General features: G+C 43.7%; 1 protein-coding gene across 2 annotated transcripts in view; it reads left to right on the forward strand.

Annotated features, from left to right (window-relative positions):
- The window catches only part of tbc1d16 (TBC1 domain family, member 16), a 30,571-nt gene extending 4,868 nt beyond the window's left edge, over positions 1-25,703 (forward strand). For both annotated transcript variants that reach the window (XM_012818210.3, XM_012818233.2), the window contains exons 3-12: positions 176-620; positions 3,714-3,905; positions 4,197-4,344; positions 4,749-4,913; positions 6,551-6,699; positions 8,478-8,612; positions 9,167-9,353; positions 10,138-10,317; positions 13,761-13,907; positions 19,555-25,703. In XM_012818210.3, the coding sequence (XP_012673664.1) occupies positions 176-620; positions 3,714-3,905; positions 4,197-4,344; positions 4,749-4,913; positions 6,551-6,699; positions 8,478-8,612; positions 9,167-9,353; positions 10,138-10,317; positions 13,761-13,907; positions 19,555-19,830 (2,024 nt within the window). In that variant the 3' untranslated portion in view covers positions 19,831-25,703. The remainder of the gene's footprint in view (positions 1-175; positions 621-3,713; positions 3,906-4,196; positions 4,345-4,748; positions 4,914-6,550; positions 6,700-8,477; positions 8,613-9,166; positions 9,354-10,137; positions 10,318-13,760; positions 13,908-19,554) is intronic.
- The last annotated feature ends 420 nt before the right edge of the window (positions 25,704-26,123 follow it).

Here is a 26,123-nt window from a genome sequence, read left to right on the forward strand (position 1 = left end):
AAATCCTACAGCAATCAACAGATGATGTTTCTCTGTATTCTCTGTACTACTGTGCATTGTATGAGCAATTATTCATGCTCTCTTAATACATTCAAAATAAATCCCCCCAAAGGAGTAAGATGAACGGAATGTACCAAAATACCAACTTTCATTCTTTTTGAACTCTCCTCACCAGGCTATCTGTGTGTGCACATGGAGAAGGATGAGGCCCTGGGCTCCACGCTCATCCTGACCTGGGTGCCTAACTCCCGTATCCAGCGGCAGGACGAGGAGGCCCTCCGCTTCATCACCCCCGAGAGCTCCCCCGTGCGGCGCCACCCCCGCCGCAGGCCACGCCGTCCCCCGCGACCCCCGCCGGCCCCGGAGGAGGAAGAGGAAGATGAGACTGAGCCCCGGGAGTTGGAGCCCGCTCTGGGCCCCTCCCAGCAGCAGGGGCAGGGGCAGCAGCAGCAGCAGGAGGAGGGGGACGAAGGCTCCTGCGACCTCTCGGCAGACGAGGTGAGCCGTGACAGCACGCTGGGCTCCGACTCGGACACCTTCTCCTCGCCCTTCTGCCTGTCGCCCGTCAGCGAAGCGCTTGGGGAGAACGCCGGCCCGGTGTTCCTGGACAGTGAGGGCAGGTGAGTGGGGGAGGTTCTGTCTGTCTTTAAGGGGCAAACATTTCAACAACCTGGGGCTAACTGCTCTAAATCTGACTACCACATAACATGGGGGAAAATAGGATATATTCATATTAACAATGAAATTTCATTGTTTCATCAAATCTGTGATGATGACATCATCAGGGCTTACAAAGCTGATTGGAGAGAGGGATACATTTTGGAAAGACGATGTGAATAGACTCTAGAAAAGACTGTGAGAATAATGTATCATAGGAACTCTGAATGAATAGATGTACCATATATGTGCAGAAAGAGCTTGAGCTCAAACATGTACAGAGACACAGTTAGAGAGAGCACACTTCTTTGAGAATAGAGCTGTTTTGAGCTCAAACATGTACACGAGACACATTGAGAGAGCACACTTCTTTGAGAATAGAGCTGTTTTGAGCTCAAACATGTACAGAGACACAGTTAGAGAGAGCACACTTCTTTTAGAATAGAGCTGTTTTGAGCTCAAACATGTACAGAGACACAGTTAGAGAGAGCACACTTCTTTTAGAATAGAGCTGTTTTGCTGTCTTATGTGAACTCATGCAAAGAGTGCAGGGCTCAGCATTCTTATCTACACAAAAGCGTTCCAGTTTCTCTTCCTGTTTTCATTTTGCAACTCCGTCTGATCACAGTTATGTGAACCCGTTGTGGTCAGCACCCTAATATGCACATCACTGCAGTTATCAGTTAAGATCGGTCGAAAATGCTCAGTCCTCAACAATAACACAGACTGCTGCTCAGTCACCATCTCTTAAAGAGTTTGATTCATTTCATGTTTTGTTAGAGTTATGGATTTTCTTCTCTCCAGGAAATCCATTTGCTTGAGATTAAATAAAGAACTGCTGCAGGTACTGGCTTTTTTGAGAATTTCAAACATCCTACATATTTAAAGCAGAATACTCTCATGGAAACATTTCTGTAATAGAACTGGAACATTTCTGCGGTTCATGAAAAATAGTAATGGAAATAAAAGGCAATGAGATTAGGTTTGTAACTGAGGCAGAGGTCCAGTCCATCATTTCATGTGTAATGTCAGCCTTTGGCCATAAGAGGGAGTTGAAGAACAGAGCCAGTGAGAGCTCAGTGCTGAACAGAGATTGAGAGGAAAAATCCTTTCAGAGATGTTTTGTGTGTCCCTGTTGGCAGCCTTCCTACAGATTAATGTTCCACCCTGCCTCTATCTCTTGTTACATTCAGGCACTTTTCTCTCCCTGTCAAACTAAATCCCTTCCACAAGTATTTACTATCTGTAAACCTTAGACTGAGCCCCAGGACCTGGGCTTGAGTCTGGGAACTAAACTGCAGTGATTTGTGCTTTGTCAGGCTCTGTAACGGACACAAGAGGAGCCAAATGTTTTTTGGGTGGAGCAGTTGGAGCTGAATTTTCAGCCTCTTTCCAGAATCTTTCCTTCTAAGATCTCATGTCATTCATTAGATACCCAATCTACTCAGGGACATAGTTATCCAGTTTTTAATTTCTCTGCCTTTCTTGATGTGTCTCATTCTTAATCTTTTTTTATTCCCTGTTTTCAAGTCTTTGATGGCCAGATTCTTGTGGTTGTTGAGGTATGTCAGCTCTTAGAGTTGGAGGGAGTCTTTGGAATGGCGAGATGTCCGGGGAGCCGAACACATACGAGCCATCCCTAATGTTTAATTGACAACATGAGAGGTTGGAACTGTAGACATGTCACTTTGAATAAACCTCTGACTGTCTCTGTGTGTGTGTGTGTGTGTGTGTGTGTGTGTGTGTGTGTGTGTGTGTATGCACAAGAACATATACACATGTCTGAAAGAGACGTCAAGGTTGAGAAAAACGTAGTCATCAGTCTTTTTTCTTTTCCAACTGCACGGAGTATCCAAATATCAGAGTAGTATTATAACGGTAATTAGTGGCTCATTTCTATCGGACACAGTGTTTGGGGCCAAGTCATTTGGATGAGATGAGTATTTCTAGAGAACTCAAACACCAATGCTCTTTGGCCTTTTACTGGAAAAGTCTTCGGCACAGCCTTTGTGCTGTTGGCATGACATTCAAAACTTGATTTAGAAAGAGAACATAAAACAGTCTGGTTTGAATTTGTAATAAAATCAGGCTCGTATGTTTTAGGGATTTTGTGTTGCTTTGGATGAAGAGCAGGAAATGTATTTATTCGATCGAAAATGAGGTCGTTCCCCCAGTAATGTCTGACACAATGTTAACTGATTATGTCTCTGAGACTCTCAGTGGTAGTGGACCCCAGTGGACAGCCTGTTCTTCAGCCCAGTGAGAGAGAGAGAGAGAGAGAGAGAGAGAGAGAGAGAGAGAGAGAGAGAGAGAGAGAGAGAGAGAGAGAGAGAGAGAGAGAGAGAGAGAGAGAGAGAGAGAGAGAGAGAGAGAGAGAGAGAGAGAGAGAGAGAGAGAGAGAGAGAGAGAGAGAGAGAGAGAGAGAGAGAGAGAGAGAGAGAGAGGTGTGGGGTGTGGTGGCCTACACCGCAATAGACCAATGTGTGGTTTCCTTGGAGACTAAAAGAGTGCATAATCACACCATTCCATCCCTCAATTTTAATCCAGTGGTTCAGTCGTTAGTAGCGCACCATTTCAGTGTGGTTGGATAAAATGTTGTCTGACGGGCAGTGTGTACTGCTTCTCATGTGCAGTAGGTGACCTCTGACCTTTGGTTTGTGAGAGGAGGACCAGAGCCACTGGCCCAGACTCCAGCCAGCCGAGTGAGTGGGAGGATGGCTGACTGTCTGTCAGGGTTGTGTGTTTGGTGAAAGCCCAAGTCCTGGCACCCGTGAGCCCACTGAGACTCTCCTCTAGTCTACTCCTCTCTGCTGGAGGCGTGGGGTAAACAGGGTCACGGTGAAATTAGCTGTGCACTGGAATGTGGGGGATTCCATTCAATTCAGTTCAGACAAAATATTCAAATGAATTCACTTGTACCAGTAACAGTGGGCAGGCCATAGCAAAGATATTGTTTTATGATTCTAGTTCATTATTACTCAGACGGGTTCTTAATTGTATTGTCAATGTGATGTGTTCATATGGGTTCTGCATTTCTCTCCTCTTGTTCCATCCAGGGAGATGTGTGATGAATCCATGACGCACTCTGCCAGCTCGGCCTCCAGCTTAGACAGCCACGCCCCATCGGAAACCAGCCAATCGCAGGGTGTCCGGTGGGAGGAGCACCAGAAGGTTCTGGCCCTAGAGCAGCTGTGTGGGGTGTTCCGCGTGGACCTGGGTCACATGAGGTCCCTGCGCCTGTTCTTCAGGTCAGACACTCCGCCGGCCCGGCTGGACCCAGCTCTGTCTTCTGCTCCTGCTCCTGCTCCTCCTGACGGTGGTGTTGAGACCATAGCCATGTTAAAGTACAAAACATCCAACTTCTGTAGCATATGGAAGGATACTTGAAGGTTTAGGTGTTCACACTGATATGATGGACCTGTCTTCAACGCTTTCAATCCAGCTGCTTATCTTCTAACATGACTCTTCGAGAGAGGTTGTGTGTGTGTGTGTGTGTGGCTGTGAGTTGTGTTGAGGTCCTATGTGGTGTGTGTCTCCAGTGATGAGGCCTGCACCAGTGGTCAGCTGGTCATCGCCAGCCGGGAGAGTCAGTACAAGATCCTGCATTTCCACCACGCTGGTCTGGAGAAGCTGGCTGAGGTCTTCCAGCAGTGGAAGTGCTGTCGGGAAACCCAGCTCAAGGACCAGGTGAGAGGCTCCTCTCTTGGCTTGGACTAGGGGATGTTGTCCTTATGATGTTGACTCAGGATGATTGCACATGTAAACAGGTTGTAAGCAGAATTTTAGTGCAAATTGCAGTAGAGATTTGTCTGTGGGTATGACTTGGGTCATACATGTTTCTAATTCGAAATTGCATTGTAGTGTTAAATGGAATTTGTATTAAGAAGAGGCTTTGACTTGATGGTACCTCTACGCATTTCATTGTTTTATTTACTTGTAATTCCTTTCATTCTCTAGACTCTCAAACTCACTCACACTTTAACACATAAACTCAAACCTGCGCTGACAGAAAGGCAAACAAACTGTTCACCTCTTGAGGCAGTATATCTACCTTCCTCATCCCTTCTTCACCCCCTCTATCTGTCGGTTAGGTTTCAGATGAGAAGTCGTGCATGCAGTTCTCCATCCGCAGACCCACGCTGCCCGCGGCTGAGACCCACCCGGAGGAGCGTCTGTACCGCCGGCTGGATGTGGCCTCCTGGCTGCGCCACCTCAACCACAGCGGCCAGGTGGAGGAGGAGTACAAGCTGCGGAAGGTGAGGAGTGCAGTAGTGCCCCTGGATACCATGGAGAGTGGACTTTCAAACACCATATATAACTTGTTTTTAGTGTACATACACACCTATGATGCAACGAGGAGGGAGGAACCAAGGACAGGCATGCATGAGGAATGACATGTTCTTAAAAACATCAGTCACGTATGAGGAATGACATGTTCTTAAAAACATCAGTCACGTATGAGGAATGACATGTTCTTAAAAACATCAGTCACGTATGAGGAATCATGACATGTTCTTAAAAACATCAGTCACGTATGAGGAATGACATGTTCTTAAAAACATCAGTCACGTATGAGGAATTATGACATGTTCTTAAAAACATCAGTCACGTATGAGGAATGACATGTTCTTAAAAACATCAGTCACGTATGAGGAATCATGACATATTCTTAAAAACATCAGTCACGTATGAGGAATCATGACATGTTCTTAAAAACATCAGTCACGTATGAGGAATGACATGTTCTTAAAAACATCAGTCACGTATGAGGAATTATGACATGTTCTTAAAAACATCAGTCACGTATGAGGAATGACATGTTCTTAAAAACATCAGTCACGTATGAGGAATGACATGTTCTTAAAAACATCAGTCACGTATGAGGAATCATGACATGTTCTTAAAAACATCAGTCACGTATGAGGAATCATGACATGTTCTTAAAAACATCAGTCACGTATGAGGAATGACATGTTCTTAAAAACATCAGTCACGTATGAGGAATGACATGTTCTTAAAAACATCAGTCACGTATGAGGAATGACATGTTCTTAAAAACATCAGTCACGTATGAGGAATTATGACATGTTCTTAAAAACATCAGTCACGTATTAAGCGTGACAGGGTTGAAAGGCTATCAGAGTGGTGCAGAATTTAAAATGTACAAACCGTTTATGTTTAGAGTTTTCCACTTAATGTTTTGGTGGTCACAGAATGAACGGATACAGGGCCATGCCCTAAATTCAGTTTCAGATGTCTGACGCCACCGGAGAGTCTTTTCCTCACACCTCTTTGATGTGTGTGCTTTGGGTTTAAGGGCAGGTGTGAAGCTGATGCAACGGGTGTTCTTTTTTTTTGTTTTGCGTTCAGATGAGTCCCAACAGCTAGGGAGGTGTGAAAGGCAGACGTGGTTGAAACCAGCAGCATGGCTCTGTGCTGGAACATCCCCTGCTGTGCACATCATACTGCAGAAAAGGTCAACATGACCCAGATGAGCCCAACAGCTACGCTGACATGCATCCCCCTCTGTTGTTGTGTTTGGGTGGCTTCTGGGGCCTTAGTTATTCATTAGCAACTGAAGCAGGCGATTTTCATGGGTCATTGTAAAGTAGAGAGGAGATTGTAGTCAGAGTGTCAAGATAAAATCAATCTTTTCAGTTACATTATTCCTGTTTAAAGAATTGTTAATCCTTTTTGAGGGTTGCTATGTATGACCTGTGTACCCATTTGGTGTATCCTATTGACAACAATAATTGGTATGCTATAATTCTTGGCCCTCACCTCACTGACCCATCAGTCAGTATGTGTCTTCCTGTAGCACTAAACTATGGTTTGATTCCATAGCAGCACAGATACTGACTGCTTGCCTGACTGTGTGGCTGTGTGTCCTCAGGCCATCTTCTTCGGGGGGATTGACCCGTCCATCCGGGGCGAGGTGTGGCCCTTCCTGCTGCGCTACTACAGCTGGGACTCGGCCTCAGAGGAGCGAGAGGCCTGGAGGCTGCAGAAGAGGGCAGAGTACCAGGAGATCCACCAGCGCAGGTGTGTGTGAGTAGGTGTGTGCGTGTGCGTGTGTGTGTGTGACGGTGATTTCAGTTAGAGAACAAAGTGAGGCATGGCATTTGGGTCCATAACAAATATCACCAGGTCATACAAGGAGCATACAAGCCATTTCACCACAGGTTTATACTGAATGTTCACTGAAAGAAGTATGTGTATATTGGTTTAACATGAAACACTACAGTTTCTGCCTATTTCTGTCAGTATTGTAGATTTTCTTACAAAGCATGGCGTGCTGGATAGTATTTTAGCCATGAGTGCTGTTAATAGCTGTTAATAGGAGGTTGCCACCACCTGTTCAAAGGTCACATACCACATGATGTCCAACCTTTAGAAGACTGGCAGGTTGGTGAAGAGCTAAAAGGAGCTCCGACTGCTCTTGGAAGTGAAAGACACCTCACTGCTGCTACAGATGGAAGGAAGTGGGATCATAATAAGGCTCTGAAAGGACAACATCAACCAGACTGCCTTTCAGTAGTAATCTTTTCATTCAGGATGGACAGACCCTAAAGTCCCCCAGAGAGGGTGGTTTAAAAGGCGTGTGGAACAAGTGCTGCCTATAATTATAACATCACAAGAAAGCATGAAGAATTTTATTTCCCAGAGGTGTGGTCAGGTTATTTACGTGACAGTGTTTTCACACTGGGGTTCTCAGTTGGATGGTGTTACCACAGCTTCAGAAGGCAACAGGATTACCAATCAATAGCTGTGTGTGTAGAGATAAGTGCTGCATACCCCAATGGAAATTAAGAGTGTCAGGACCAGTCAAGTCAGATGGGGAATGTTGCCACTAGGTAGCTAGGCAGCTGGCATGCAGACTCTCGGTGTATGTGCACATCCTACAGACTGATTGGTTTTGGGCTTGGATCTCCTCAAGCATGTGTGAGTATCTGAATGTGACACAATGGTATTAATGAAAGACACTCATCCCCCAACCTAAGAATGACCGTTCTTGTCAGCACAATTATCTTGGGCATCGTCGCCATGAACCACAATTCCCATTTGTTTGTCACACCTCGAGGACACCTTGGTCCCTCTTCAGCACCGAACAGCCCAGCGCCTCCTGCAAAAACACATCAGGAGTCTAGAAACAGACATGCCGTCCTGCACTGACAAACAATTACAGACACATGTCAGCCATTTTGCCCTGTGTCGGTGTCTGTGTCTGTGTCTGCAGACGCTGCTTCGGAGGCATCACGGGAGTGGTTGTTATTTCACACCCAAGTGCTGTTTGTGCAGGGCTGTCGGGCCAGGGTGGCTAGACTCTGTGGACCAGGGGCTAAAGTGGGCTGGAGATTAGAGCGGAGGAGCTCAGGGGCGGGGGCATCCCAGGAGGGGAGGGGAGGAGGAGGGGGAGGGGGTGGACCGTGGGGAGCGCTCACACAAACACCGGCGCTCGGAAACAGTTGCGCGGAATTGCGTCAGGCTACACTCACCCTAGCTCCCGCCAGCACTCACTCGTGGAAAAACAGTGTTAATTAAATCCCACCTGTGTGTAAAGAGGGGGGAGGGCTCCTGCACCTCAAGCAAGGACTGGGCCTGGAGAGGTGCACCTGATCTGAGGTCTGTTGAGGAGTTCACTCGATTGTCATCTTGCATATTCTTCAGTGCATTTCTCTGATATTTCTCTAATCTTCTTGCTGTTTTCTTTTCCTTCACTCTCCGTTATCTTGGTGTTCACAGTTCCAGTAGTCCAGTAACCGCTTGACCCCCCCCCCCCCCCCCCCCCCCCCCCTCTTTGTGTTCCTCCTCTCGTCCAGGCTGTGTATGAGTGCGGAGGAGCACAGTGAGTTCTGGAGGAAGGTCCAGTTCACAGTGGACAAAGACGTGGTCCGCACCGACCGCAGCAACCTCTTCTTCAGAGGAGAAAACAATCCCAACGTGGAGATGATGCGGTCAGAGCTCCAGTGGCCCCCAGTGGTCTCTTTATCTCTCCTTTTGGATCTCATCTCTCTTTTATAGTTCAATAACTTCTTTTCCTTCCATCATTTTCTGTACCTCACCTTACTGTCCCTCCCTCTGTTCTTTGAACTGGTAGAATTCTCTCATGGCCACCGCCTTCTTCAGTATTGTTGGCATGTCAAGTACGAATAGTTAAAAGTGTTTTTATATCTTCAGTATTGTTGGCATGTCACGTACAAGTAGTTAAAAGTGTTTTTATATCTCTTCAGTATTGTTGGCATGTCACGTATGAATAGTTAAAAGTGTTTTTATATCTCTCTTTCCATTCCAACACCATCTACCTGATTACCCAGCTTAATAGCATATCATTAAATATGTGGCTGTCATCAATTCAGCCTCTCAGTTCAGTCACTTAATCAGTGATTGGCAGACATGCAGTACCTATGAAAACAAACGTGATGCAGTAGGTCATGAATTTAGCCTTATTGGCTCCTGAATAATGCCCGTGTCTGACCCTGTGTGTCTGACCCTGTGTGTGTGTGTGCAGACTCATCCTGCTCAACTACGCCGTGTTCAACCCGGAGATGGGCTACTGCCAGGGCATGTCGGACCTGGTGGCGCCGCTGCTGACCGAGGTGCAGGACGAGAGCGACACGTTCTGGTGCTTCGTGGGCCTGATGGAGAACACCATCTTCATCAGCTCGCCCCGTGATGAGGACATGGAGAGACAGCTGGTGAGGCTGCCAGGGAGGAGGAGGAGGAGGAGGAGGAGGATGAGGAAGAGGGGGGGTGTGATGCGATGAGCCGGGGACAAGCAGCACAAAGGGCAGGATTTGCAGTGCATGACGCCCCATACAGACATCTGCACTAGATGCAAAGACCTGCAGCAGACACAGCGTCTGTACTGCAGACACAGCACATTCAAACACATGCAGCAGACACAGCGTCTGTACTGCAGACAGCACATTCAAAGCACATGCTGGAGACATGCTTTAGGCTTTTCACACAGTCTCTGTACACTCACATTCTAGAGACAGGGTACTCTGTGGTTGTATACTTGTACTTGTGTGACAGTATTTTTACACATGGTAATGTTGTTCCCAATTGGATTAATATATATATATATTAACTAGATTATGGATGTACTAACATGAATATTTGAAGCTTTCATTTCAGTTTTGTTTTCCTCATTCTCTTCCATTGTGAACACAACCCACTCTAATAAACTGTATTTTTCGTCCATTAAAACATATTTGGAGTACACAGTAGTTTAGGATCTTCTAGCTACATGGTGCTTTTACTGAGTAAACATGGAAACATGGGTACTTTGTGTACTCTGTTCTCATGGGCACCATACTTGTACTTGTGTGACTTGGAGAGGGACAGTAGATCCATAATCCTTTTAATATATATGTAAATATATACATATTGTGTGAAATACATTTCAAATGTGTGGGTTAATGTACCTTAGTGTGCCTGTGATATGGGAGCATTTTGTGTGTGCACCTCCACCCCCAGATGTACCTGCGTGAGCTGCTGCGTCTGATGCTGCCGCGGTTCCACCAGCACCTGCTGCGGCTAGGTGAGGACGGCCTGCAGCTGCTCTTCTGCCACCGCTGGATCCTGCTCTGCTTCAAGCGCGAGTTCCCTGACGCCGAGGCCCTGCGCATGTGGGAGGCCTGCTGGGCACACTACCAGGTGGACACACACGCATTCATACACACACACACACACACACACACACACACACATATACTAGGGCTGCAACTAACGATTATTTTGGTAATCGATTAATCTATCGACAATTTTTTTTAGATTAATCGACTAATCTAATGATTATTTCCCATAGCAAATTAAAATAACGACTCAAAATGTTGGAATTTGAATTTCTAATGTATTTGAGTAACAAATGTAATCATCATAATACATGCATTAAATAGTAATACAAATTAAAGTGCAAATATGCTTTTAAAAGTAAAGAGAAAGTGCAAATAAAGTTTTAAAAGTAACTCAAATGAGCAATCAAGCCTCTGCAGGTCCAACGCAACGCAATAATAACTGGGCTGCAACTGACATTCAAATTCAACTTATGAAATATTTTTTTTCCACAATCTTTTGTTTGAAGAATGCTAAGTGGAGGAGGTTAACTATTCAGAACAAAAGAAAAAACAAGCTACTCTGATAATTCACTGATTTACTACATTGCACTTAACATAACTGAAATAGCGTTAGCAAGCATCCTCCATGAGACGTTCTGTTTTCCAACATGTACGCTTATATAAGTTATAGATATATCATATATGTCTATGATAATTGCTGCTAGACGCTCACTGTTCTTGTGCTCCCACAGCTCATTCTCTTTGAAATACTGGAATAGTGCTTCTTTAACTACTAATAATTGACCATCATTGAGAAAAATGACAACTTTTCTGTTAGCCATATCTCATATGCAGCACCTACTAAAGCTAGCCTCTGTTATTGTTTCCATGGTAACATGAGCCGTCTCAGAATAATTCGCTTTTCAGTCGGCCATTTCTGATATGCAGCACATGAAGGTACGAGAACGGAGGGCAAAGAAAACGGTACATGATTTGTATGCTAGGCTATTTGCAGATTCTGTTCCATTTTTCTCAATGATGGTCAATTATTATTAGTTAAAGATGCACTATTTCGCACTTCCTATAGTGCATTGCAATGCCGAATGAAAATTACCGGTAGCTCTGCTAGCGTCTGCCAAAAAAAAATAAAAATATGTTATTGTTATTATATGTTAATAATATGTTTTTTTTATTATTATTATTTTATGACACGTCGACAATAAAAATCATCGTCGACAATTTTTCACTAGCGACGTTGTCGATTTCGTCGACTAATCGTTGCAGCTCTAACATATATACACAAACACACACACACACACACACACACACACACACACACACACATATATATATATATATATATATATATATATATATATATATATACACACACACACATATATATATATATATACACACACATATATATATATATATACACACACATATATATATATATATACACACACATATACACATACAAACACATATATACACACACACACATATATACACATATATACACACACACACATATATACACATACAAACACATACACACACACACACACACACACACACACACACAAACACATATACACACATACATATACAGTGGGGAAAATAAGTATTTGAACCCCTGCCGATTTCGCAAGTTTGGCCACTTGCAAAGAAATGTGTGATGTATAATTGTAATAGTAGGTGTATTTTAACAGTGAGAAACAGAATATCAACAAAAAAATCCAGAAAACCGCATTTTATAACATTTATGACTTTATTTGTATTTGATGCAGAAAATAAGTATTTGAACCCCTAGCAAAACATGACTTAGTACTTGGTGGAATAACCCTTGTTGGCAAGCACAGACGTCAGACTTTTCTTGTAGTTGGTCACCAGGTTTACACACATCTCAGGAGGGATTTTGGTCCACTCCTCTTTGCAGATCCTCTCCAAATCCTTAAGGTTGCGTTTTCAATGGGAGGGATTGAGGGAATGAGGTTCAAGCCCAATATTCCACGTTACATGGCCCCATCCATAGTCCCCTCGATGCAGTGGAGTCGTCCTGTACCCTTGGCAGAGAAACAGCCCCAAAGCATAATGTTTCCACCTCCATGCTTGACGGTGGGGATGGTGTTCTTGGGGTCATATTCAGCATTCTTCCCCCTCCAAACGCGGCAAGTCGAGTTGATGCCAAATAGCTTGATTTTGGTCTCATCTGACCACATCCTGTCTCCCAATCCTCCTTAGAATCATTCAAGTGTTCATTGGTAAACTTCAGATGGCCCTGTACATGTGCTACCTTGAGCAGGGGGACCTTGCGAGTGCTGCAGTACTTCAAACCATTACAGCGTAGTGTGTTGCCAATGGTTTTCTTGGTGACTGTGGTCCCAGCTGCCTTGAGATCATTCACAAGCTCCCCCTGTGTAGTTCTGGGGTTATTCTGCACCTTTCGGATGATCACAGATACCGCACAAGGGGATATCTTGCATGGAGCCCCAGACCTAGAACGATTGACAGTTGTTTGGTGTTGCTTCCATTTACAAATAATCGCACCAATAGTTGTCTGCTTCTCACCAAGCTGCTTGCCGATGGTTTTGTAACCCATTCCAGCCTTGTGCAGGTCTACAATCTTATCTCTGACGTCTTTGGTCAACTTTTTGGTCTTGCCCATGGTGGTGAGGTTGAAAGTGTGAAGTATGATTCTTTGGACATGTTTCTTTTATACACGTCACCAGTTGAGATCAGGTGTACCTTGTTAGGCCTAATGAGGACTAATCTGTGTGCTTCTTGGGCACAACTGGTCATTGGGAGCCAGAATTCTTGCTGTTTGCTTGGGGGTTCAAATACTTATTTTCTGCATCAAATACAAATAAAGTCATAAATGTTATAAAATGCAGTTTTCTGGATTTGTTTGTTGATATTCTATTTCTCACTGTTAAAATACACCTACCATTACAATTATAGATCACACATTTCTTTGCAAGTGGCCAAACTTGGGAGATCGGCAGGGGTTCAAATACTTATTTTCCCCACTGTACACACACACACACACACACACACACACACACACACACACACACACACACACACACACACACACACACACACACACACACACATATATATATATATATATATATTACACACACACACACTGTACATATACACACACACTGTACATATACACACACATGCATACAGACACACAAACACACACTAGTTAGTAGTCCAGTTCATGCAAATGCCATCATATTTTCTGGTGACATTTCTGTTCACCTCCACAGTAACACCCACACTAAAGCAGAATTCATTGGGAATAACATTATCATGTGTACAAATTTGAATAACACGACTATTTGAAGCTGTTTTCCTCTTGCTCTTCCATTGTAAACACAAGCCACTCTGTTTAAACATGGAAACATGGGTACGTCAGTGTACTCTGTTCTCATGGGACCTTCAGTGAACTCTGTTCTCATGGGTACCATACCAGCCAGTGGCTATTGTTTCTTTTTGGTAACCCTTGGTAACTGTTGCCCCTGGCAGACGGACTACTTTCACCTCTTCTTGTGTGTGGCGATCATCGTGCTTTACGGAGAGGACGTCACAGAGCTGCAGCTGGCTACTGACCAGATGCTGCTCCACTTCAGCAACCTGTCCATGCACATGAATGGAGAACTGGTGCTGCGCAAGGTGCACACACACAAACACACACACACACACACACACACACACACGGAGCAAATCTCACAAACATAAACACACAGACACACACACACACATGGAGCAAATCTCACTAACATACATACACACACACACACACGGAGCAAATCTCACTAACATACATACACACACACACACATGGAGGAAATCTCACAAACATACATACACACACACACACACACACACACAGAGCAAATCTCACAAACATACACACGCAGACACACCCACACACACACACAGAGCAAATCTCACAAACATACACACACACACACACACACATGGAGCAAATCTCACTAACATACATACACACACACACACACACATGGAGGAAATATCACAAACACACACACACACACACACACACACACTCACACACACACGGAGCAAATCTCACAAACACACACACACACACACAGAGCAAATCTCACAAACATACACACTCACACACGGACACACACACACACACACACAGAGCAAATCTCACTAACAAACATATACACACACACACACACACACACATGGAGGAAATCTCACAAACATACACATACACACACACACACAAATACACAAGGAGGAAATCTCACAAACATACACATCTGGCACACCAGCAGTTTGTCCATGCACATGTGCTTAAAACTCCCTGTCTCCGTTGTCTTCACTTTGTCTGATGTACTTCTCAAATGTTGCATGCCACCGCAAGAAATGACCATGAAAATGCCTGCATGTCAAGGTATTCTCACACACACACACACACGTGGCCGTACGTAGGGTTTTAGAAATACCAAGGTCCAAGAACTGAGCTTCCCCCCCCCCCACCCAAATCAAATGTAATCCATTATAATCAGGTTAAATCAGATTCATGTAGGAATGTGTCTCATTGACTGGCACCATCTCTCTCACTCTTCATCTCTCAGTACATAAACAAAGCGTGTTTTATACAATAGTATATGTATACAATAGAACTATTTTATGACTGCAATTATGCTAGGTTTGTGTGGTTAACTTGTCCCTATAGATTTCACTGTAATTACCAAAGATCTCAATGGTAATTAGGCCTATGTTGTTTGAATGTGACCTGGGGCCTATAGCCTACTACAAGTTCAACATACCCTTGGTATCTTTTCATTAGCAAACCATAACCACCACAATCATGTATAAACAATGCCATGCCAGTGGTTATCAACCCAGGTTTTCCCCGATATGACTGCGTTTACATAAAAGGGTTGGCACCAGAGGACCAATCGCAAACAGGGAAAGATCTAGAGCTGCATATTTCACACAAGAAGAACAAACCATAAACCTTAACAAACATGAGAAATCTATAACACAGGCTAAAAGCCTACCATCATTAAGGCACGAGTATCTCTGGCAATAATTACAATTGTGTGTGTGTGGGGGGGGGGGGGGGGTACTTTTTAGGTAGTCAATTAACAGTAGGTAATATGGCCATTTTATCAGTATCAATATAGGCATTAGCAATGTGATATAAGAGGAGAGGGAGAGAGAGAGGCTGCCTGGCCAGGTGTATGGGAATTTTAGTTATGGTTGGCTGACATGGTGCATGCAGATTTTAGTTAGGATGGCAGGATACACAACAGTGCCTAACTGGCTGGAGACAGCTGCAACACGTGCCGTATGCTGTACCAAGGATCCATAAAGGCACTCCTTCACGGTACAGCATACGCTGTCTGTAGCCCAGTTTTATTGATTAGGGGGATTCTGTATGTGTTTAGTGTGATGAGTTATGCTGGCTGGCTGGCCCGACAGGTGATGGGTTTTTTGACGCAATTATTCATGGCTATAGGATGCACTAAAGAGGAATGTCTTTAGTCTCAAATTGAATATGGAAAGGCTGTCTGCATCTCGGATGGAGGCAGGGAGATTATTCCAGAGGAGGGGGGTTCGGTAGCTGAAGGCTCTGCCTCCTATTGTGGTTTTTGATATTCTTGGAATTACGAGGAGGCCTGCACTCTGGGAACGGAGCGGTCTTGGAGGGCAATAGGGGACAACTAATTGCTTAAGGTAGTTTGGAGCCAAGTCGTTTACGGCTTTGTATGTTAGAAGGAGTACTTTGAAATCAATTCTACTTTTGAGAGGGAGCCAATGTAGAGAGGCAAGTACAGGTGAGATGTTTTAGTTCTAGTGAGTGTGCGAGCAGCAGCGTTCTGTATAAGCTGGAGGCTCTTTAATAAGAAAAATGAACTGTACCAAAAGTAGAACCCCTTAAAGAGCTCAGTGAATCAGAGCCAAAATCATCTCACTCAATACACTACATGTCAAAGTGACATTCAAAGTCAGATAAAGTGAGTCAAATGAATGTTTGTGGTGCAGCTACCAGACAAAAACCATGTTGCTCTGTGCCACCAACCAGAGCCTGTCCTTGCGCGGTCAAACACCATGTTGCTTTGTGCCACCAACCAGATCCTGTCCTTGCGCGGTCAATGAGAGGCCTAACAGGAAATTGCCCCCAGTCCGCCCCCTTTACCGCTCTCTGTTCAAACCCAATGGAGTGGCTCTGTCCAGTCTTGTTACTGTCGATAGCCCAATCCCAAATTCCACACTCACGGACTGGCGGACGTTCATGCGCGTTCCTGATAAATCCATGAGGGCTTAGAGCCTTCCCACTGTAAGATCGCCAAGTGCACGAGGGCTCTCTCGCAGACATTTTGAGCCCTTAATGTACAATTTCTGTAAGTCTGCATTTTTGCAGACTTTGCCAGAGGGAATTACCCACAGTAAGTGTTGTAACATGAAACACAGGAAAACCAGAAGCTTACAAAGGCTGTAAACAACCACCATAAAACAGGAAGTACATTAACAAGGATTTAAGATGTTACATAAAAAAACTCATGAAATCAGAGGGATGCAAGCATTACACACCTAGTTTTTTTATCAACCCTTTCTTAAAATCTTTGCTTAATGATGCTGTTTTGACAATTACCTCTGGTCCACTTTGTAAGGCAAAAGCCTGGGACACGTTCAAATCAGGCAATCGGTCCCTTAAGTCCCTTGGCCGTGAAGAAAGTGCAAAATGTAAAATAAAAAGTCCCAAAACCACATGTTTTCATGTCGTCAAGGTAACGTGATCGCAACGTGCTGTCCCATTCCTGTTTATACCATTTTGAGCCTTTGCAGCCTCTTGCCCTCAATCCCTTACCAGGTGACATCAATCAAGTCTGTGAGGGTTGATGGTTTAGGCCTTCAATCAAGTCTGTGAGGGTTCAGGGTTTAGGCCTTCAATCAAGTCTGTGAGGGTTCAGGGTTTAGGCCTTCAATTAAGTCTGTGAGGGTTCAGGGTTTAGACAATCAATAAAGTCTGTGAGGGTTCAGGGTTTAGACCATCAATGAAGTCTGTGAGGGTTCAGTGTTTAGACCATCAATGAAGTCTGTGAGGGTTCAGGGTTTAGACCTTCAATGAAGTCTGTGAGGGTTCAGGGTTTCTGCTTCGTAGTACAGGCCCCAGGTCAGTCCATTTTTGTTTGTGTTGAACAGTACAGGGACATAATGCTAACCCTCTCCTGAGCACAGGGGGCAGTACCTGCTCTTCCTCCTCCTCCTCCTCCACCTTCTGTCTTTCTTTTTACCCCTTCCCTTCCCAAAGCTAAGCTTTCATTTGATGCAGTCTTTTTTTTCACCTGTGTCAGTGAGGAAAGTAAAGACTGGGTCAATTCATATTTACATGCAAATGTTACTAGCCTCGGCTAAGACTTGCATTGAAAATAAAAATATATAGGGGTACCTCATTTGGACATGCATTTCAACCCTTAATACAAATTGAACTGAAAGAAAAGCATTTCAACTTTCGTTGAATGTTTATCAGTATGACTTTGGATAGATTAAATTAATGTTAGCTAGCAAGTGAAACTAACTAGCAAGCATCATGATGGACGGCCACAGTTTCACGTAGCGGCACATGAGCTGTTTGTCAGTTGACATCTGGGGATGTATGGCATTGTAAGAGCTGTGTCTCGCTTTGGCGGATTCAGCTGCCTGTCCGGTTTGTTGACATAACCAAAGAACCACCATGTTTAGGAAAGATTTTGTAACGACCAGATCATTCATTTTCCCTCCAACCACGGTAAAGCAATGACACCAGTGATCAGATGAGAAAGTCTGTTATCTTGGCGTTCTATAATATCTTTGCCTAAATAATAACTTTGATGCTGCAATCATTTCATGACTGTTTAAATGCACAGTCTTAAATGCACAGATTAAATGCACCTCAAAAAAATAGAGGCAACCTCAATGGTGGGTATGGCCTTACACACACACACGTGTACACACACACACACACACACACACACACACACACACACACACACACACACACACACACACACACACACACACACACACACACACACGTACACACACACACACACAGGCACGCAGGCAAACACACATTAAAGGCTTCTGGAGAACCTGGAGTTCAAATGACTAACTAGTAAGAGACTGTATTGTTAAAATGGTAGGCAATTACAGTGCCCCGGAAGTCTTATAAATGTTTATTTTTGCCAACTTAGTTATTTTACAGTATTCCTAGAGATTCTCAAAGAAAGAATTGGTGGATTCAGCTGCAGCTCACTGAGTTAATTAATTAATTTATTCATTAATTGCGCCTCTGTGTCTAATGTTACCTGTTGTAGCCTAAATCATTCATGAATTAGATTGAAACCTTTAGCTAGAATATAATTTATTATTGCTTAATTATTAGTTTGAGAAAAAGTGTTGTTAAACTGCTCGCTACAACAGCTAGCCCAAATGTTTAAACCACAAAGCTAAAACTAACCAAGCTAATCTGTTTTGAAACTTCCTTACTTCCTTACTACCGGTAGCTGTTGGGCTATTGCTGGATACCAGCACCATACCCTGATATGGTCCATTTGGAACCCTCTTGGCTTTTCTAAGCCTAAAGAGCTGCCAGTGCTGAGAGGGCTGGTTATATATAGTCTGTCTATTGGCTATATCTGGACACTGGAGGTCGGGAACTTCATTGGTTCATAAAGGATGCCAGGAACGTTGTGGGAGCTAGATATATCATCTGTGTTATCAACTTTATTACCAGAGTTGTTGTTGTGGCCAACAGTGACTGCATTTTCTGAAGGAATTCTTTAAAATTGCAGTTAATGTTGAAGTGATGTTGAGTTGGATAAAATCAATCTCAAATAATGCAGAAAATCCATGATTTTTTGTTGTGTGGAAATATTGCAGTAATAAGAGAAAGTTACAACCTGCAATTGTAGGATACCCTTATATTTGTGTGAATTTGTGAAAATGCAAGATCACAAAATCCTGGAGTGTGTGATATAAGTCAATTTTGTGAATTTGTAAATGACCAGTATATGAAGAGGGCATAGGCTATTTGGCACTATGATGGGCTAGCGGTCTGCCAGCTGTTTTTGCTCCTGGTGGGTTAAAGGTCTGTATGTTGTGACATAGCTGCTGCATCTCCATAATAGGTAGATTGGGTAAAGGTCTGTATGTTGTGACATAGCTGCTGCATCTCCATAATAGGTAGATTGGGTAAAGGTCTGTATGTTGTAGCGTAGCTGCTGCATCTCTACAATAGGTAGATTGCCATCAATATTTAATGGTGCCAACTTCCTCTTTCTTTCAGGCACGTAGTCTACTGTACCAGTTTCGCCTGCTACCCAGGATTCCCTGTAGCCTGCACGACCTGTGTAAGCTGTGCGGGCCGGGCATGTGGGATAGCCGCTACATTCCAGCCGTGGAATGTTCCGGAGAGCACCAGGACTCTCAGAGCTGCCCTTACGGGGGCACGGTGGACCCCCAGCCGCCCCCGTCGCCCCGTCCCGACGCCACCCCACCTCCGTCCGAGGGCAAGAGGGGCTCCAAGACGCGAGACATCTTCAGCTTCCGCAAGCAGTCCTGAGCGTGGAATGGGACGGGTCATGGATGCAGGTCACTTCCTGTTGGAGGGCGGGCGGTGGGCACCCTGATCCCGGGCCGCTCCGGCACCTGTAGCCTTCGATACACTCGAGGGTGCTGCCGCTCGGCTCAAGTGGATCTTCATCCACACGCCTCACTCTCCAGTTTATCTCCAGACATTAATTTGTTTGCTTGCTTGTTTATTATTTTTGATTAGATCCTAAGGGAAATGCTGTGCGTGTGCGTGTGCGTGTGCGTGTGCGTGTGTGTGTGTGTGTGTGGGGGGGGGGCTGGTGTCACAGTGAGAGAGAGGCATCCTATCATCTGCCCTGATGGAATATGCACCTTCTATATTTTGGTGGATTCCATGTTTGTGGAAGAACAGGGGTGTCTCTCTAAAGCAATATGGTGACGTACAGTCCAAATCAGTCTGACTGCTCAACAGGACATCATCTCAGACAAGAAACCAGAGGATCTTTCATATCAATCCTTCTACTCTTCTCATTCTATCGTATATCCTTACTTTACATGTTTACTTGGTCAGTTTTTTAATGTATCTTTTTGCACTGTTTTTCTGTGGTGGTGATGACAAAAATGCTAGGTGCTAAAGTATGATAATGGCATGTTTATTAGGCTAGCAAGATGGGGAGGGTGCAATAATAATCTGGGGGGTAATTTAGCAAAAAACACAAAAAAACTCCAAACCAAACCGTGCAATATGCTTTCTCAAATAACAGTCCAAGGCCAAAACTGAAAAAGCTGGTTTTATGAGTCGTCTCAAAGTAAACAGACCGTTGCTATTCCATGTGATCCCGGGTGTGCCGCGGGGAGAACCGCCCTGGCCTGCTCTGCTGGGTTGGGTCCGGTTACGCTCCTGAGGCCGCGGAGGAATCTCGGCGATAAGAAAAAGAAAACAGTATTCGGTCTCGGTTTAACTTGGATGAATATTTTATAATGGGCTTATATATGGGAAAAAGCAAATACATCATTGCAATTTGAATCCAAGCTGGGGAATTCCCTTTTCTGTTCTGTTCTGTTCTGGAGACTGTTCTGTTCGTTTCGGATCCTAAAGGAAAGGAGGATAATTTCATACGTATCAATTACAGTTGAGTTATATGAGAGAAGAGCTCTTGTGTAATTAACTTTGCATGTCCCATTTGACACTGGCACACCCATGGTGTTTCATGCGTTGAGCAGTCCATCCCAATGTAAGCAAACATCAAAAACTAGTGGAAACCATGTTATTTGGAATAGTTTCTTTACACATTGATTTTCAGCATCCAGTCAGAGCACAGCAAAAACTTAGCACTTAACATTTGTGCGTTCAGCCAGATGTCTTTTGGAGGATGTTATCCATGTTCAGCACCCAACATTCGGAGCGTTCAGCTCTGTTTCATATGCACATCAGGAAAGCTCTCTCAAAGCAGCTTCTTTTTTGCCAAGAAAGAATCTATGAAATCTTTACAGCGGGTTTTAATGACTTCATAAACGACTTCATTTGAAATTGAACCCCACCCCGTCAGTGTGTTCGGCCATCATTCTGGAAACACGGTTAGTCAGCCCTATGTTGGGGAAGAGTTCCCTAAGGGGCAACTGCCAGTCCAGTGGGGAAATGGCATCTCCAAATTGGTGCTAAAAGGTGGCATTAGTATCTGAAAGCAGCCTTCCCCTCTCTCTCTCCACGCCCCCTTCCTAAAGGACGTGCATTAGTGGCCCTCCACGGCCATTAGTCCCCCCCACAGACCCCTGCAGCACATGGACAAGGAAGGGCTCAATGGCAATCACATGAGTAGAATAGAATCACATGGGTGTGAGTGTGTGTGTGTGTGTGTGAGTGTGTGAGAATCTCAGAGATTTCAAAGATTTATGCACGCTGATCTGTGGGTCAGATGCGGCATGAAGTGTAGGTGTGGAGAGGGCATCTGTCTGTCAGAACCACAGCTGGATGCTCCATGATGGACGTATAGTGTGTGTGTGTGTGTGTGTGTGTGAGTACATGCAGAGTGCACGTGGAGTTCTTCAGCTGAAGAGACACACATTTTCTGTAATGAGGAAGTTGCTGCCAACTGACCCACATTCTTTGAGAATCTGTGAGATGAAGATAACATGGAAGGCATTTTAGGTTTTGATATGTGCATTCTCATGGAAGAACTGGTGTGTTCAGATCAGAAATGGTTGTGAAAGATTGAGCTGAGTTCAGAGAGCCTGGTCTTCACTAGTCATCTCAGTCCCCAAACATCACTCCAGTCATTGGTATGATGGTCGCTACTTTAGTGTAGATAGAAATAAAACCTGTCGGATACAAAAGGAAAAACTACCACCTCGAGTTTAATGTCATGTTTGGTGTACCATCATTGATGGTGCTCTTCTCATTGAATTGCAGTGTTTTCCAGTCATTTCAGGGTGGACAGTCTTGTGTTGAGTTTTCTATTAATGACATCTGTTTCTATATCAGGGTATGGTGCTGGTAGTTTCTATTAATTACAACTGTTGTTGTTGACAATACTAGCACACAGTTGAAACATTGTGACTGAGACTTTGGGAAGATCTCAACATTTTGGGGAATTCCAACATTTTGGGAAATAGTGTGGTGGTGTAAAACCTCCAAGTAGACAGGGGGACTTTGTTGATGTTGTTTGTGGTTTTATTAGAACATCAAGACACGTTTCATTTGAAAGCTGTTCTTTTAGTTTTCCAACAGTTTCGTAATACAGGTTTTGTCTGTTGCCGGCAATGATACCAGAGCAATCTTGGTCTGACTGACATTTGTGGTCTAACTGTAAGGCTCATATCTCCAACCATCTCATAAGGGTCTTCCTTCTTCAACAGTTGGGAAAGAGAGAGTGACTAATCAGAAACATGACAGATGGTCCTGCACCCATACCAGAGTGTGTGAGAGAGAGAGAGAGAGTGAGAGAGGGAAAAAACACTTGTATGCTTTATATCTATTGCTGCCACCCCTCCCTTCTGCAAAGATGTCTGTATGTACTACCATAGCTGATCGCAGAAGAAGTGTGTGTGTGTGTGTGTGTGTGTGTGTGTGTGTGAGAGAGAGTGAGTGTGAGAGAGAGATACACGCAGTGAGATTGCCTTGGCCTTTGTCTGACAAGGCCCTCTAATTATCAATGACTGGGGCCTCTTTCCACACCTTGAGCATGGGGAGGTGATTATGAGCCGGGGCCATTTGGAGAGGGAGCGAGGGCCCTGTGGGAGGGGACAGAGGGGGGTCCTGGCTGGACCTCTGCTATAGGCGCTAATGGACGTCTTACCCCATACAGCCGGCCCCCATTAACACTGCAGAAGGACAGAGCGAGAGGATGGCAGTGAAGGCTGTGGGTTTGCCTTGCCCTCTGAACACTATATGCAGTGGTGGTTCTGCCCTCTGAACGCTATATGCGGTGGTGGTTCTGTTCACTCCCCTCAAGATACTTCTCAAAATGTATTTAATGACGACCTTCAGATTGGCCTTCTTGTATCATTCTAATTGCAGTTGTTTCCCTACGATTTGGATTAATTTGTTGGCAAAAGTTTTTTTTTTTTTTTTTTTTTTAATATACAGTATATAAAGTCTACTTTGAGAAATATCATATATGTCACGACACAGAAGCCTCCATTAATTCAGCTTACTCAAGTACGTCACAGTAAAGTCCACAACCCTTTTAGGATATTACTGTCTGGTTGTTGTCCTTGGTTGTTCATGCAGTGTTTGGTGGACAGCCAACCCCATTGCACAAACTTCATCTCCCATGACCTCGCACAGCTTCCTGTCAATTGAGGGGTTTAACTGGGTGCATGTCATTTATGGCCTTTTACCACCCTGGTCATTTGTTAAATGACAGACAACAATTAAATCTTTTGACGTGCTCCTGTAAACAAAGAAGGTGTATTTGTGTCACTTGTATTGTTAGCTAATTATCATTGTTATGTTCATATTAGCTATTCTTTTCCAAAAAGGCAATCACAGCATGACCATTGACTTTACTGAATGTATCTACTCACTACAAATAGTCTTAGACGAGGATATGGCAGTAGAGCACCATTCTGTCATGTGAACACAAACATGCACCTTGTGACCTTTTACTGCTTGGAAAGAACAGGGGTGACCTACTTTGGCCAATATGAATGGGACTGAATGATTCTAGTGAATCAGAACATCTCAAGTGAAATGGCATGGAACACTTCTTATGAATGGAATACAGGTGACATGCTGAGTTCATCTCTGTCTCCAATAACACAACATACTCTTTCAGTTATATAGAATATCAGCAATGAGTTCTATTCAAACAAAATCATTTTCTTTCAGATCTTAGTGTGTGCTATGAAAAAATAAATGTTATATTGTCTTTATGTAGCACATCATATGTTACATCTGCTTGAAATATACCAAATGAATGGGCCACTCCCCACAAGAAATCATTTAGTAATCATTTAGTTTCTCAACATCATACAGAATGAAATCATTAAGTAATAATTTAGTTTCTCAACATTATACAGAATGAAATCATTTAGTTTCTCAACATTATACAGAATGAAATCTATTTATTGCAAATGTGTCATGCATCTGCTGCACACACACTGCTAATCTTTGGTGTAAACAAGTAGTTCAGTTCACACCAGGTTCTCTCTGGGTTGGGGTGATGAACATGAAGGAGCACTCAAGTGCTCAACCTGTCTTTAGAGCTTTTGTGGACACTTGTGAGACTGTATGCACGTTTGATGTAGTGTAGTGTAGTGAGAGAAGGGTGCGATTTAAGAATCCCATATCATTGTCTAACTGCACTAAGCACTCAATGCGCTGTATCTGTTGCACCTCCTTCTGTTAAGGCACTATGTGCTAGGCTAGGCTAGGCTCATGGTGTCCATTGTCACATTGAAGACTATGTATGGGTACTCCTAAAGGGTGCGTGCTGGAATGCTTGTACTGTAAACAGAACAGGCCATCACTAAGGGCAGGGAAGGAATGCATGAAGGAGAGATCCTAAGCCTATATTTATTTTTCTATTATCAGAAGAGAGTTTGACTGAAGTGGTTGAAGTGTGGTCCTCTGGGGAAGTTGGGAAGGATGTTTTGCATTGGCCTGCTTGTATTGAACTCCCTTGCTGGAAATCACACATCTAGTCTAGATATTGTGTAAGTTCATTGAACACTTGTACATCACTCAGCACTATACACTCGGGGGGGCATTGCTCTTTATAAAGGACTATGTGGGATGTATCACTAGATTGATGATCACTTCAGATAATTGTTTTTGTCCCTTTTTTGGTCATCTTGCAAAAAGGATATCACAGATTTGGTAAAATACTATACCATGGTTGACTTTGTGCAGTCATTTCTAGAACCTATGTTTTAAATACCATACATTTGTCTTGGTTGATAATGTTCTGTGTTTTTATACAACTCGTAAAACATGCCTCATTACTAGGCCTTTTTTAAATAACCAACATTTATGACCCTTATCTTCATATTTATGTAGCTCATTTTATGTCGAAGCTACATTCTCATTTGCTTGTTTTATCTTTTTTTTCAGAATCACTCTTGTTTGGCAGGATTTCTTCTCAGAACCCATAAGCCAATGTTCCTTTTTAAACCATGCAAACTAAGTGCACCCACCCACAAAGACATAAAACCACAGACACATCCATGCATCACCACCTTGAGTACAGACATTCAGGTTTAAGTAGACCACACAGAATGCACGAAAAGTCCCGTGAAACGCGTTATGTATGTACTTTCAACAGTTATTTCAATCACTTTACGGCATTGTCTTCACAGTGCTGCCTTGACTTAACAAATGATTGTGGACGGCTTTTTATACCTTAGTTTTAAATATTATCCTGTCATTATTGTTTTCAAATAAAATATTTATCTTGTATCGATCCCAATTGCCATTCTGCTGTTATTTAAAGGAAGAAAGAGATGCTTTATGAAAAATGAAATGTACAGTATTCGAGAAATGATTATAAACTCACGATTCTTCGAAAAACATCTGCATGTGTTGCCAAGATGACATTTGCAGGTTGTCATGGCAAATAAAAAGGAGAGAGCTATGATCTTACTGTGTTGTAAATACGTTTTTTAATGATGAGATGAACCAAGATAACAGGGCGGTTAGGTGAGTTAAGCGAGGTACTCCCACGGCGCGTTGTCAAGGTCCTTGATAACACTGACGCAGGTTGAAACACCCACGAGAAATGGCGTTTAAATAAACCATGATAAACACGCATTACCAGTGGAACAGATGAAGCTCGTATTATGGACCTATTCCAACGCTTTGTTCTCACACTTGTTCTCTACAGC

This window comes from Clupea harengus, chromosome 1, assembly GCF_900700415.2.
Source record: "Clupea harengus chromosome 1, Ch_v2.0.2, whole genome shotgun sequence".
Lineage (NCBI taxonomy): Eukaryota > Metazoa > Chordata > Actinopteri > Clupeiformes > Clupeidae > Clupea > Clupea harengus.